The following is a 15,372-nucleotide window of genomic DNA, read 5'->3' as shown; positions in this document are numbered from 1 at the left end:
TGTCTTGAGTTTTTCCTCTTTGATATATCTAATTGAATTACAGGGTTCAAATAAGAAATATCATAGTTTTGACGCGCGTATATAGATGAGTTGCCTTTTTATTTACTCTCAAGGGTAATTTTTCATATTTATAGCAAATAAGCTTCTGGTGATGGTGCTTTTGAGCTTCAAAACCATATCCAACTTTTACATGACTTGATTCATAGTGAATATAGTGTGTTTGGTTATTTACTCTGCATCAAGCAATTAGGAGGTATAAAAGCTGGATCTTTACCTTTTAGTGGGAAATAATGATGGGCTAAAACTTAATGCTTTAAGGAGGATTTCGACTTGTTATTTCAAACGTCTTGTAGCACCACAAAATGGGATTTCAAGAATTTCTCTTCACATGGAGTCGGAATAATAATATGCCAATATTGACAAAGAAATACAAGTATCAGAATCGGATTCACTAATAATTGTCCTTTTGACTGTCAAGTCTAAAAATCCAAAAATATTTATCAAAAACATCTGCTAGTTCAATAATTTGGACGAAGAGGGGGCGATACAACATCAATATCTGGTTGAGGAATCATCATAAATTGACAAGTTTTACGCTCGCTGCTAGTCTACCGCAATCCTCTTCCTTTATTCGGGCTTGGGACCGACAATGTGAGTAAGCCCACAACAAAGAGGGGTGATAATTTATAAAAAGTTCTAGTACAATAAAAAATATAGGGTAAACATTTTATTGCATTGTAAATTCTGGGTTGATACGAAGAATAGTGCAACATTTTTATAGTCTTGCGTAATAATAAAAACAACAACAACAAAATACGAATACGATGGTAGGTGATACCAACTAGTTGGATCATATATAACTTATGCCCGGTGTTTCTACAAGCTTTTTTAATCTTTAAATGTCAATATAAAGATAAGTATGGGATTAAGAAAATCTCCAATATTAGTGGACCCTTAATCTGCCTTAACAAACAAATATGTTGTGTGTTGGAACGAAATTAAATATAGTGAATACTCATTGAGGATTCGTATAACTGATTCCAACAGTTTCTAGATTGAAAGAATATGTTAAATAACTTATAATTGGAAGTGTGTTAGGTTTTGAAAATGTTACAAGTTCTATGAATTTTATGATAAATAGAACTTTCTAAATGACAGTTTCTCATGATGTTCCCAATGTGGACCGGAAACATGTTTCTCTAAGTCTTAATCCTAAACAAATAAGATATATTTTGCCAATTTAAGTATTCTAGAATATGGTTCATATAAGCTGAAATGTAAACGCAGTTCTATTTTCATATTGTTTTAACACTTTGTTTTTCGTAAGGTTGACACTGAAAGGTTGCACGTAGTAGTTGGGGACTCTCACTCTAGAACCTCTGTCCTATTATAGAGATGTGCTAAAGTAGCATTTTTCTTACCTTAGTTTTTCCAAATCTAAAAAAGGACAGCTCGGTGCGCTAAACTTCTGCTATGCGGGGAGTCCGGGGAAGGGCCGGACCATAAGAGTCTATCGTACGCAGCCTTACCCTGTATTTCTACAAGAGGCTGTTTCCATGACTCGAATCCGTGACCTCCTGGTCACATGATAACAACTTTACCAGCAACTTTCCAAATCTATTTGCAATAAATAATAGATAAATTGTGTAGTAATAACTACATATATGTATTGCCAATTTGTTGTCAATAATCAGTGGCGGATCCAGAATTCGGAGGTTGCGGGTGTCACTACTTTATGCATACAGTATATTCAAGGGCAGATATATATGACACCAAGCAGTATTACGGGAAACCGCTTCGCCGAAATATTTTATTAGATATGTATATATAAATAATAATAAAAAAATTTGGATATGAATAAAAAATTTAACGTTGTTTGTTGTTATAGTAATTATTTATTTGTTCGCGTCTTCAAATATTGACACCACTTATTAAAAATTTATGTGTATGCCCCTAAATAATACTTACAACTAGCTACAAAGACCGAACAGAAATGATTTAGGATTATCCAGAATATGTCTTTTTTGACAAATCAAATAAGTTCGATTTAGGTTCAGTATTTGTATACTTAATTTTTAAAAAAAAAAATCATGAAAGAGGGCCTTAAATTAGAAAATTTACTTAAAGACTAGCTTAATACTACATATTCTTTGTTTCACTGGAATAATTTACCTTTATCATTCATGGGTTAATTTTTTCATGTTAATTGTCGAGTTACCTTCAATATTCATCGTATTATAGTCAACTCATTCAGCCTATTATAGTCAACTCAAAACAACTATTAATCAAGTTATTCAGTGTTTTTTCATAAGCCAATAAAAAATACGATACAAATTATACTCCAATATATAAAATAATATCTATATATATATACTATATAATGGCGTGAATAGAAAAGGTGACTTTGTACATCTCTTATGCCAAAGATCCTATTTATCTTTTTTCTCCTTTTTTTTTTGCCTTTTTCCCTTCATTCTTTTTATTTATTTTGTTTTATAACTGAAAATTGAAAAGACACGATTCCAAATCTCAAATTCAGTTTTCAATTGTGCATTAAATGACACAACTAATAAGAGTTAAACAACCATTATTTTGGTAAAGAATTAAAGAATCTTTAGAGCAAAGGGTAAAGAATCGTATAATCTAACCAATAATCTCTCTTTCAACTATTAAAACAATTGCGACTATAAAGCATTTGGCAACATGCAGTCTTCCTCTTCATATCACATTCTCTTCATAATTAATTGCTTTATATGTATTATTGATAATTACTAATGGATAGTGCAAAATATGAACTGGTTGTACATGGGTGTGTCTCATTGGGAGAAAAAAGAATATTACTGTCTACAAGGGAGAGGCAAATACCCACATTATCATCTTCTAAAAGGAGCATTTAATCGTGTCATCCCCAAATTAAGGTTTCTTCCTTCAGTAGGTAAATATGGTGGGTTCTAATTGTTTAAGGATATGACGTTTGTCTTTTCCTTTATTGAACAATGTGAGCACCTAATTTTTGATCATACTTGAATTTTTGCCAACTCCCTCGCGTTATATAGCACATACCTTATCACCAACATAATTATTCCTAAACAGCCACATTCCTACTCTCTCTTACTAAATGAACTCATCACAAAAAAAAGTCAAAAAACAACACGGAAATGAGTGATTTGGTTTTGAAAAAGAAGGAAAATAAAGAAAAGTAAAAAGGGGAGGAGAAAGGAGGGGGACAACATGGGGGGGGGGGGGGAGGAGAACGTTGAAAGAAAGGGAAAGAATTTTGAAAAGTGAAAAAAGGCAATAGGAGAAAATGGAGCAACTAGAAAATGTTTCTTGGACCGTAGCTTCGCAAATTTTTCGGACTTTCCTATTTTTTATTCTCTATATCAATAAGCCAAACCACCTTAAAGGAAGGGGGGGCTCCATCACACATTGGTTGGACAGTTTTTACACCCTAAAAATATAATTTTAAGAATGAAAAATCAGCAACTAAAACACCCTTTAGTAAGCTGAAATGGTGAGCTTTGTGAGTAAATTTTAGAGTGCAAACTTTTAGAAAAATACAAGTCTTCTTTAGAGTTGGTTCTGAGTTTCTTCTCTAAGGTTTTCGGGTTGTTTTAAACACGAAACTGCTGCTGTTTTCTGCTGTGTTTGCTGTTTTTTTTGTTCTGTTGCGGAACTCCATTTTTTCATTGCTGTATTTATTTTCTGCAATCCAGGTATTTTTCAAATTTTGCAATGCAGATTTTTATATCCAATGGAGGAGAATATGGGTCTTTTTTCAGAGGCGGACCCAGAATTTTTATGCGATGGGGGCACATTATTCTGCTTAACCAGTGCCTCCTAAAGGCTTGTAGTGTTCAGGGTGCCAACTGCTTTAAATTAACCATTTTCAAGGTATATACGTATATATACAGAGAATTTCGGCCGAAGTTTACGGGGTCCGGTGACCCCTCACCCATACACATGGGTCCGCCTCTGTCTTTTTCAGCTCATAGGATATGCTCGATATGCTTTACTGGAATGAATGAATATTTAGTGTGTTACTTCTGTTTAAAAAATGTACATCTATAATATTTGGTTAATCTTCCATTTTTCTTCACGTATGTAACTCAAACAAAAGTATGTGAAGCGTATCTAGTTATGTTATAAAAAAAAGAATCATTATATGCTAATACTAAAATCAATAAAAAAGGACAGATTAGCAAATAAAAAGGAAGAATGGCAGTACAAGAAAGCGAAGGGAAAAAAGGAAGAACAGATGGGCCCTAGAGCTAAATAAACTAAGAATAAAGAAATCTTAATACGTAGAATAATAATGAAAACGCTACAGTAGGATTCGAACTCGCATCCAAAACGCCACTAAAGCCTCTAACGTGGGCGCTGAACCAGTGACTTCAACAATATAATCGTTTTCTCAGAGCTATCTTACACACACAGTAAAACTTTTACGGAAGCGAGTGGGTGGCGTGGCAACCCTACCTTATACCCCTGGCTTGTCATTTACTAGGTTAGTTAATGATATGTAGACCTTAGGTTATGTAAATTTTAGAATATATATCTATTCCTTTTTGATTTTGACATGTAAAAACAATGCATGTACCTTCTTAGACGGCCTGCATATCCGAAGTCACCTATTTATCTCTTCTATGCTTCTAAACAATTGCTTCTCAAAAAAACAATCTTTTATCAGTGACTGATCAAAACAAAACAAAGAAATGACTCAGTTTGCTTATCATGCATTTCTGAGTTTGGCAACCAAAATAGGCATGTCCTTTGGAGATCATCTTCTTTCAGCTTTATCAAATGCTGGTATTCGCGCATTCAGAGTTGATGAACTTGAGATAGATGAAAAGGGATGCAAAGAATTGCAGAAAACAATTCAAGAATCAAGAATTCTCATTGTTGTCTTCACTAAAGAGTATACCTCTTCAGAGAGGTGCCTTGATGAACTTGTGTTTATACTTGAGAGTAAGAGAACTTTTGGACGTTTCGTTCTGCCTGTGTTTTATGATGTGGATCCCTCAGAAGTCAGGAAACAAAAAGGGAGTTTTGAACAAGATTTTTTAATGTATGAAGAGAGATTTAAATCCGGGGCCGAAGGAAGGAGACTGGAATGGTTGCAGAAGGTGAAGGAATGGAAGGCTGCTCTAACAGAAGTTGCTGATTTGGGAGGAATGGTCTTACAGAATCAATCTGATGGGTAAACTTTTACTAGCTTTATGTTTATGTTGGTAGTTTTGTATTAGTGGATTTCAAATTGTTTCGCTGCAGTTATCCTCGCTTTTAGACAGTTGCATATCCAATATAAAGCCTGTTATCCTCGCTGGTGCATGGATACCTATAATCTTACTTCCCTCTATTCTAGTCTTCAATAGCTGATGAAAACTAGAGGAATTTCTGAATTATCAAATATTACTGGTTACTAATATTGGCAGAGTATATACGTGCTTTGTTTCTGACTTTGGATGGTATTGGATACAATCCAATTTTCAGGTGTGAGTCAAAGTTTATTGAAGAGATTGTGAAGGTGGTTGCAAGAAAACTAAATCGCGCAGTTTTAAGTGTTGCTCTCCATCCAGTTGGAATAGATTCTCGAGTTAGAGACATCAATCTCTGGTTGCAAGATGGATCGACTAGTGTTGATATTATGGCTATATATGGGATGGGAGGTATAGGTAAAACTACACTAGCTAAGACTGCATACAATCTGAACTTTGACAAATTTGATGGCAGCAGCTTTCTTGCTGATGTAAATAAAACTTCAGAAAGACATGATGGTCTTGTAAATCTACAAAGACAACTTCTTTCAAATGTTCTAGGGAAGAAGGTTGAAAAGATATACAACGTCGATGAAGGAGTCAGCAAGATTCAAGAAGCCATCCGTTGCAGAAGAATTCTTCTTGTTCTCGATGATGTGGACGATAGAGATCAGTTAAATGTTGTACTTGGGATGAGAGGATGGTATTATCCGGGTAGTAAAATTATCATAACAACCAGAAATCAGCACCTATTTGATGCTAGTGAAGTCTGCAGATGTAAGATGTATAAGGTCACGCCATTGAATGCTCAAGAATCAATTCGACTCTTCAGTTGGCACGCTTTTGGAAAAGAACAACCTTCAGAAGATCACAAGGACCTTTTAGAAAATGTGATACTTCATTGTAAAGGGATTCCTTTGGCTCTCAAAGTTTTAGGTTCTTCTCTTTGTGACAGAAGTATAGAGGTGTGGGAAAGTGCATTGAGGAAATTAAAGGCAATCCCTGACAATAAGATCCTGGAAAAACTCAGAGTTAGCTATGATTTGCTGCCAGATGATGATGTACAGAATCTATTCCTCGATATTGTCTGTTTCTTTGTTGGAAAGGATAAAGACTATGCAGTTACTATACTTGATGGATGCGGCTTTTTCTCAGTAGTAGGACTTGAGATTCTTTCAGATAGATGTCTGATTGAAATGGACAATGATAAGCTGAAAGTGCATTCATTGATTCAAGATATGGGAAAAGAAATTATTCGTCTAGAATCCCCTTGGGAGCCTTGGAAGAGAAGCAGAGTTTGGCGATACAGAGATTCCTTCAATATCTTGAATGAAAAAACTGTAACACTCTTTTAATCTTTGATATTGTGTATGCATTATAATAGGCAATAATGAATAAACAATTGTTGTTTTTCTATCAGGGAACTGAAAAAATTGAATGCTTAGTTCTTGACAAGGAAATGTCCACAAAATTGTCCAAACTAGTCAAATCTGTCAGATCATATTTCTTCAACGAAGATATTGGTCTGGTTGGTCATGGCCATTCAAAGAAACGCCGTAAGCATTTGGAGCATTTTGGTGATGCCGATACAGAGGGTTCAAACAATATAGAATTTGAAGCTGATGCATTTTCAAGAATGCAGAGGCTGAGGATTCTCCAGCTTAGTTATGTAAGATTCACTGAATTCTATAGTTTGTTTCCGAAAAGTCTGAGATTACTGTGTTGGTCTGGATTTCATATGAAGACCATTCCTGAAGATCTCCCTCTAGAGAGTCTGGTTGCCCTTGAAATGAAAAAAAGTTGTTTGGAAAAAACCTGGGATGGAACTAAGGTATGTTATAGATGTGTTTCCTTTTCATCTACTGCAGGAAAATGTCTTTTGAATTAGACTTAACTTTTACCTCCTACTTCCATGTTGCAGATTCTCAGATCATTGAAGATCCTCAACTTTAGTCATTCCCATTTCCTAAAAAGAACTCCTGATTTTTGTGGACTTCCCAATCTAAAAACTTTGATATTGAAAGACTGCATTAAGTTGGTCAAGATTCATGAATCAATTGGAGTCCTCGACCGACTGGTCTATCTGAACTTAAGAGACTGCAAGAATCTAAGAAAGCTACCTGGAAGCTTTTGTAAGCTCAAATCCTTAGAAAAACTTATTATCTCTGGATGTTCTAGACTAGTTACATCAGCAATAGAGCTAGGCAAGCTAGAATCTTTGAAAACTCTACAGGCTAATGGCATGAATTTTGGTCAGCTAGCGCCAGTTGGTGGTAATGAGAAATCATGGAGGTCCCTATGGCAAACTTGGTCATCAAAGCTAAGAAGATCCCCAGACTCTAACCAGTTTTCCTTCTCTTCTTTATCAAGTTCGCTCGTCAGCTTAAGTCTTGCTAAATGCAACTTAACAGACGATGCTCTATCGTTTGGCCTCTGTAACCTTCCCTCACTATGCTTCTTGAATCTAAGCGAAAATCTGATTTATAACCTGCCTCAGAATATAAAGAACCTTTGTTTGCTCCAAGACCTTTGGTTAGATGGATGCCCGAGCCTCCAATCTCTGCCAGAGCTTCCGCCGAGCCTTGTTAAGCTGAAGGCAGTTAGATGTTCATCACTGGAAACAGTTACAAATCTACCCAACCTAATGTCAGCTCTCTTTTTAGATGTATTGGAAAGTGAGAATTTAAGTGAGATTTCAGGACTTTTCAAGCTAAATCCCATTGATCATTTTGAAGTGGAAATATTGAATACTCTAAGACTTCTCAAGCTGGATAACAGACAAGATACAGTGGTGGAAATATTTAGTAGGTTCACTTGCACAAAAAGCACATATTCAGTACAGCAGGTAAGTTTGTTTCTCACTGTAAACTTTCTCCTCAACCTGTAGAGCTGATTCAATGTAAAGTATTTTTTCTTTCTTTTTTGGCATCAGGGACTCTATGAATTTGGCATCTTCAGTACTTATTTTCCAGGAAATGAGGTTCCAAGCTGGTTCAGCAACAAGAGTGAACAGAGGTTGTTGACCCTGAATGTCGATTCACTTCCTAATATCAAGATAACAGGACTGCACATTTGCGTTGTCTATGCACGTTCTAGTCCTCGTAAATTTCGCTATTTTAGGGACGGGCATACATTTTACATCAAGGTCCAAAACATTACAAAAGGTCTTAAGTGGATTTATGCCCCATCGTTCATTGGCATTCCAGGAGAGAACAACAGGTTGACATTTTTATGCCACTGGGAGTTTGGGAAATATTTACAAACTGGTGATCAGATTAATGTTTCATTGCCTTGTTGGGGTAACACTTTTAAGATGAAAGAGCTTGGAGCTACACTTGCATATGATAAGCAAGAATTGGACCAGTCCTCAGCATCTACTAGTGACGCAAGAGAGCTTGCAATACGACATAATCCAATTAGTGATTATCAATCCGAAGAATGTGTCATGGAAGTCTTTATGCCTTCATATCAGATGGCGGCTCATCATTACTACCTTTCTCACCCTAATTACTTTGTGCTCCGCGACAATTCAGATTTAGCTGTGAGGTCAATTTTGAATGAGAAATTGTTTGAGGATTCTTATGTGGAGACTGCATGTTCAGGTCTGTGCTTCAAATCTTGTATTTCAAAAACTATACTCATTGATGTACTATTGGATGATCATGTTCAATGTATGGAGCAGGAGCAGAGGAAGAAGCTGACGATGATAGCATCTTTGATTACGATGAGGATGAAGATGAAGAGGCTGCAATGGCAGAGTTAGAGGAGTTGCTGCTAAGATCTTGGTGAGAGAAATGAATCAATATGCTGAAGCAGTGTAACACATTGGCTGACCAACTCAAAAATAATGAATTTGTTATACTTGAGGTGAAAGATTATACGTAATTCATTAGTTGTGTATCAGGTAGTGACAAATCATTACTATTTTTCTCACCCAGAAATATAATTTCTCCTTGAAGGGCGAAAGGGAAGAGGAGCTGCAATCAGAGGTGGATCTAGGATTTAAACTCTATGGGTTCAAGTTCTTACTATTGAACCTATTATATTCTTAAAGTTATGGGTTCAAACCCACTATGTATTACAATTTTAATGAATTTTTACACTAAATTCATACTCCACGTCAAAAGTACCGGGTTCAAATGAACCGGTACTATAACACTACATACGCCTATGGATGCAAGGTCGACGTTAATGTGGAGACTACTGGTTCAAGCTAGCATAACAAGTTAGTAATAATAAGTTTAAGGTGTCATAACCTTAACCACAATAATTAACATTTGTTTGTTCATAATCACAATGGAAAAGAAAAAAAACACAAAAATTAAGTTTGGAAGGAAAACAAGAATGTTAGAAAACCTTGAGAACTAACCTATTGAGAAAAGAATATAGTTGACCCAAACAGCATCAGGCATGTAACAGACGGACTGTATTGTTTTTATATTCCCGGTGTTAATATCAATGCTGCAGAGATCATATTTCTTCAAACCCTGTGAATGAGAAAAGAACAATGCAGATTTATCAACAAGTAAACAAATAACTTCTGTTAACGATGTCATGAGCCTGAAGATTCGTCTACTCCATTTTATCTGCTGTTTTTTTATGTAATCGTCTAACACCAAAACATGGAGCTCGTCATTAACCACTTCAGCGATTGAGAGCTGGCTATTCCAATCCAAGAGTTGAATCCTGCTCAACCCATCTGAGATGAAAGTTCCAGCAGAAAGAGTAGTATGACCAATGTAGCTCTCATTCACCATATCCAAAATATCAACATGTATATCAAGATTATTTTCAGCGGTCCAAATACAATAAGCAACTCCCCTTCTAAAGAAAAGAACAAGTCCTTCTCGCACTGCAGATTTGGGAAAAGAATCCAGATTAGTTCTCTTTCTCTCCCCGTATCGTCCACTATTGAACAACTCAGGTACTTGAAGTTCTCGCCATGAATAAGTAGTAGTGGTAACAATATTATCAATAGGTCCAATATGAAGAACTTCATAGCCAAGAGCTTGATTTTCATCTTCATGAACAGAAACCAACTCAACAGCTCGGGTAGATGGAATGAACTCGACGGCAGAGCACAAACTAAGATTTTGTGGGCCGAGAAATTCAAGATATTGGAGTAATGGAGGGAAACTTACGCGACATCTATAATGAGAAACAGAAGATGAAGTTTGTAACAGCCATAAGCCATCACTGCTCTCAGCACTCTTAAGAAAGTCGCCTTCATGTCGGTTTTCTCCTCTTCCGAAATCAGACGCAAAGGCAAATTTCGCCAGTAAAGGAACCTGAAAAAGACTATCCAAAAAAATTAATGAATTGAAAAAGGAAAAAATACATTTTATGTTATAAATAGAATTGTATTTAAGGTGAATGTCTATATTTAGAGGGATTTTAGGGCTTGTTACTTGGTGGCTAAGTCACTCTTTCCCTATAAATAGAGGTGTTCTATTCCATTGTAATTAACCCCAAATCAATAAGAATTCTCTCTTCTCCGTACTTTTCTCTATAATACTCTTCTTCTTCTTTTATTGTTTCATAACACTGTATAGGTCCAAATTTGGTAACCACGGTAACGGATAAGCAAGACAAAGGACGGGGCCGACCACGATACAACGTCTGAAGGCCGTCCTCATAAAGGCTGACGCCAGAAGCGAGCAGCTGAGATAGGATAGTAACGGTAACTTAGGTTCAGATGTGTGCATAAAGAATATTCCTTTGGATAATCTTTATGTTGTACCTTTTAGGGGTTTTGGGGAATGTCTCTTATAAATAGGAAAAGATAGGGGACAAAGAAGGGATTTGCCTTTTTCTGAACTGAGAACATATGCAAAAGTTAAAAGGAGAATATACGAAAAAGTTGTCTGATTCATTTATTCAAGCACATGTTGCTCAACCTTTATCCATAAATCTCAAGATCCCATATATACATTTTAACCTCTTGCTTTTCCACGCCGCCATCAGAGAAAAGGAACATCCCAATCATATAATCATTGGGTGATACTTCATTTCCCGTTATAATCCTTGTCATTACTCACATTTATTATACATTTATGTTAATGTTACAACCCATATTTTTGTATGTGAAAGTACGTCATAAGTCCGTTGATGTAAGCTCGAAAATGAGATCCTCTTGGAAAGTATATAAAGTAATTTAATGGTGTTACATCCCATATTTTTTTCAAGCCTTTGAGAGTTAATATTCAAGGATAAATGTTTATAAGGGTACATGTTGTTACACCCCGTACTTCAGATGTTACTATCATTATAGGATTATCTAATGTAAACTCAAAAAGGATGAAATCCTTCTACAAGGACATGAAAGGTTTGCCGAAGTGTTACGCAAGTTAAGATGAATATGAGACTTGTTAATCATGATTTAAATGAGTTTAAAGACATGATATGACTATATATGATGTTTGAATATGAAGTATAAAGTTTGAGAAAAATCGGATTTAAGTTGCGGAAAAACCGACTAAGGATTTGCCTTGTAATGAAGTTTTTTTAGTAATATATTTCGTGTGCTATATGAGATCTTTTTGGGACATATTACATACCAAATTGAAGTTATTGGAATGTAGTTTCCAACGCTCTTAACCGTTTGTTTATATGACATACAGATAAAAAGATATAAGCGTTTGGAAAAAAGGCCATTGACAGAGTGACACATGGCACCTTTTTGACTTTTAGAAAAGAGGATGTTTATCTCTCTGTCTCGTCTCTTACTTTGGTTTTCCAGAGAGCTCGACCATATAACACCCCTAAACTCATCCTCAAGTCCTCCATAAGGATTTTCAACGATACTATCATCCGAGGCACGAAATCACGAAGCAATAACACAAGAACGATCCCCACAATGTAAGTATTGCTATATAACCTCTCTTTTTCTTTGTAGTTTGAGTTTTGGAAGGTAGTTTGAAGTTAATAAAAATGCCTAATTTCTGGTTTCAATATCTTAAATATCAAGTAAGTTTGATTAATTCATTCATAATATTTAGAACTCACGGGACAGTGATCGGAAACCGTGAGTTCGAGTTATTTGATTTGTAATGGACTGTTTTGTGGGCTGTTTCGTGTAGCTTTTGAGCTGTATATTTTTCTGCTATTTAATGGAGTTTTTGGAGGATAAATGGTGTGGAGAAATACCACATATTGGTGAAATAATGGATTAGTCATTCTTTATAACACTTTCGGGGTGTTGGACACTACTATAGTCGTTGTTTTTGGTATGAATTGATTGGGGTATGTTGGGCTGTTGTAAGCTAAATATAACATGGATTTCGACTTGCATCTACTATAGAAGGTAATTATATTTTGTTTCAACAAGTTCTTAAGGTTATATTGACATCGGTTGAGTTAAATGGATGAACTAGACATGAACTAGTGAATAAAGTTGTCAATTAAGAATAATTGGAGTTGTGGATCATTTTCTTTGTTATGGATATATGGTATAAGGCTGAAATTACTGATGAATGAATTCATTATCATGTTAATGATACTATTAAGTTAAAGGAAAAAGTCTATAAGGGATGATATGGGGTATACGAATTCCAATTGGAGCTTGTCGCTCGTCGTAAAATAGTTATGACTTGTTGTTGTTTTATGATGTCTTGTTATTGATGATTATATATTGCTGGATTTCTCTGGTAATTTTTGTGGGTATATTATATTGGAGGAGGCTCTTGTTACAGGGGATATGCTGCCCGAATTTATATAAACGAGCTACAAGTTTAAGTTGCAGATTTAGCCTTTATTCAACACTGATTTTGAATCTCCTTATGTAATGGTGGATTGAGTTGAGTTGTTTGAAGAGTAGCTTGGGAGGTGTTAAGGACTCACCATGGTTAAGGTATGTTAAGGCACTTTCTTCTTTCTTTTGGCATGATCTAAATTGAAATGAACATAAACGATACACTATTTCATAATGAATCTACTCCTAGCAAATAAGGTTGTACATGTTGTTATTTCCGTACAAAGTTATTCTAAGAAAGTATGTATGATCCTTGAGTCCTAGTGAAGTTCATATTGATGGTATGATGTCCATAATGCTAATCAAAGGTGAAACGACCTTACGTCACTCTGAAAGGTTTAGAACGTGATTCCATGAGTCTAGCATGCATATATAATATCTATTTTGATCTACTGAGCCGCACTATAGTAGGCCGGGTACGACACCTATTGTGCAACCACTGATTAGTTGGATTTACCGAGCTCCACATGGCTGGGTACGATTCTACCGAGCCTTATGATGGCCAGGTACATTTTTACCGAGTCCTCTTTGAGGCCGGGTATGATATGATGATGATGATGCCTACAGAGACGTATGTTTTTAAAAGTTTATGTATATATATGTATTATGCACTTCATGTCAATAGCTCCCAGAGGCACGCAGATGTTACAGGTTGTATCTCTTCTATCTCTCTTTACATTAATGTTCTTGTTTATGCTTTCCTGCCTTACATACTCGGTACTTTATTTGTACTGACGTCCCTTTTGTCTGGGGACGCTGCATTTCATGCCCGCAGGTCCCGATTGATAGGTTGACAGTCTTCCTAGTAGGCTATCAGCTCAGCGGAGGTGTTGGTGCACTCCACTTGCTCCGGAGTTGCCTATTTGGTCTGTATGCTTTGGATATGTATTGATTGGTATGGCGGGCCCTGTCCCGACCTTTATGATTTTATGTATACTTAGAGGCTTGTCGACAGATATCAAGTTTATGGATACGTGTATGGCCTTATTGGCCTATGTGTTGAGTTTACAAATGGTCATGCCGGCCTTATAAGTTGTATATCATGTTGGATCGTCGTATGTTGAGTATTACCTGATTTATTCTTATTATCTCATGACGGGTTTCTGGCTCATTTACTTAAGATAGTATAATAGGAAAGATATGTTATGTTAGTACTCGGTTGAGTAAGGTACCGGGTGCCCTTCGCGGCCCTTCGGTTTGGGTCGTGACAGTTATTACATGTATTGTCAATCATAGCATATTAAGTTCATTGTTTAATGCTCCCGAACTCTACTCGTTATTCAAAAGCTTTATTTTTTCGGTCTAGAATTTATTAAGTTCAACTAGAATTCACCCCTTTTAACTTATTATTAATTGATTTAGCATTTATTTCTTCAAACAATTTGGCGTCGTCTGTGGGGAGTTTTTAGTTGAAACTATAGTTCTTTTTAGATCATAAAGAAAACAGCCATCCCTTCTTCGTTTGCACAAACTAATGATGGCAGGAAAAGGAAATGCAAGACTGAAAGTGATAGCAGGTGTCACTACCAACATTTTGAACACCATCAACGAAGATGGTAGGGAAGACAGCGAGAATGTGACACCAAACGCTAAGCCCAGGTGAAGTGCTTCACCTCCCCCTCACAAAAGCGTGACAGCTACACACGAAAGGGGAGACTCCATGTCTATAGTGAAGAGGCACACCAACAGTAAAAAAATTACTAGAAGAATGACTGACAATCACTCTAAACAATATACTCGACAAACCCGCTCAAAGGGAGAATAGAAACACTACGCAAACAGATGTCGTAACAAACACTAGCGAGCAGCCCATTCCTCAAATATGTAACACTTACCCCACTATTGATGCAGGTAATGATGCGCTCGCAGCCGTTCTAAAAAAATGGAAGAAATGGAAAACGAAAACAAGGCGCTCCGCGACCAAATGATGGAGCATCAAGAAAGGGTCGATAAGATACCAGGCGCCCCAAAGTTACTACCAAAACGAGATGTTGGTCGATTCGTCGAACAACCGTACAATGAGGAAGCGGCTCCACACGCCATTCCCAAAACCTTCAAAATGTCACCGTACCTGAAGATATACGATGATACTATAGACCCAGAAGATCACATCATCCACTACGTCACAACGGAGAAGGGCAACGATCTTTCGAAGGAGCAAGTACCATCAGTGTTACTGAAAAAGTTCGGTGAAACCTTAACAGGGGGAGCCTTAACCTGGTATTCACAACTGTCGGCATGGTCAATTGCAACGTTCGAGGAAATGGCCAACAAATTTGTCACCGTCCATGCAGGGACTAAAAAGGCGGAAGCCAGGATAAATGACATATTCGCCATTAGGGAATCGCCTGACGAGGGACTCAG

General features: G+C 36.4%; 1 protein-coding gene and 1 long non-coding RNA gene across 4 annotated transcripts; both read left to right on the top strand.

The window, feature by feature from the left end:
* The first annotated feature begins 4,399 nt into the window (after nt 1–4,399).
* On the top strand, nt 4,400–9,365 carry LOC104250095 (disease resistance protein RPV1-like). Of its 3 annotated transcripts, XR_716934.2 has the most exons (7): nt 4,401–5,200; nt 5,494–6,598; nt 6,679–7,089; nt 7,180–8,103; nt 8,191–8,860; nt 8,941–9,125; nt 9,218–9,365. XR_716934.2 is itself a non-coding variant. In XM_009806660.2 (6 exons), exons 1-6 carry the CDS (start codon nt 4,716–4,718, stop codon nt 9,045–9,047), a joined length of 3,696 nt encoding a protein of 1,231 aa, XP_009804962.1. In that variant the 5' UTR covers nt 4,400–4,715; the 3' UTR covers nt 9,048–9,365. The 3 variants fall into 3 exon arrangements, 2 of the variants coding, with proteins under 2 accessions (XP_009804962.1, XP_009804951.1); XM_009806660.2 differs by having other exon boundaries at nt 4,400–5,200; nt 8,947–9,365; XM_009806649.2 differs by having other exon boundaries at nt 8,941–9,365.
* A 2,642-nt stretch (nt 9,366–12,007) lies between these two features.
* LOC138880345 (uncharacterized) lies at nt 12,008–14,011 on the top strand. Its single transcript, XR_011402962.1, has 3 exons — nt 12,008–12,116; nt 12,950–13,107; nt 13,784–14,011. It is a non-coding gene; the product is annotated as an uncharacterized lncRNA (long non-coding RNA).
* Nucleotides 14,012–15,372: the final 1,361 nt, after the last annotated feature.

The sequence above is a fragment of the Nicotiana sylvestris genome, chromosome 1, assembly GCF_000393655.2.
Source record: "Nicotiana sylvestris chromosome 1, ASM39365v2, whole genome shotgun sequence".
NCBI lineage: Eukaryota > Viridiplantae > Streptophyta > Magnoliopsida > Solanales > Solanaceae > Nicotiana > Nicotiana sylvestris.
This window is presented reverse-complemented; position numbering and strand designations above follow the sequence as displayed.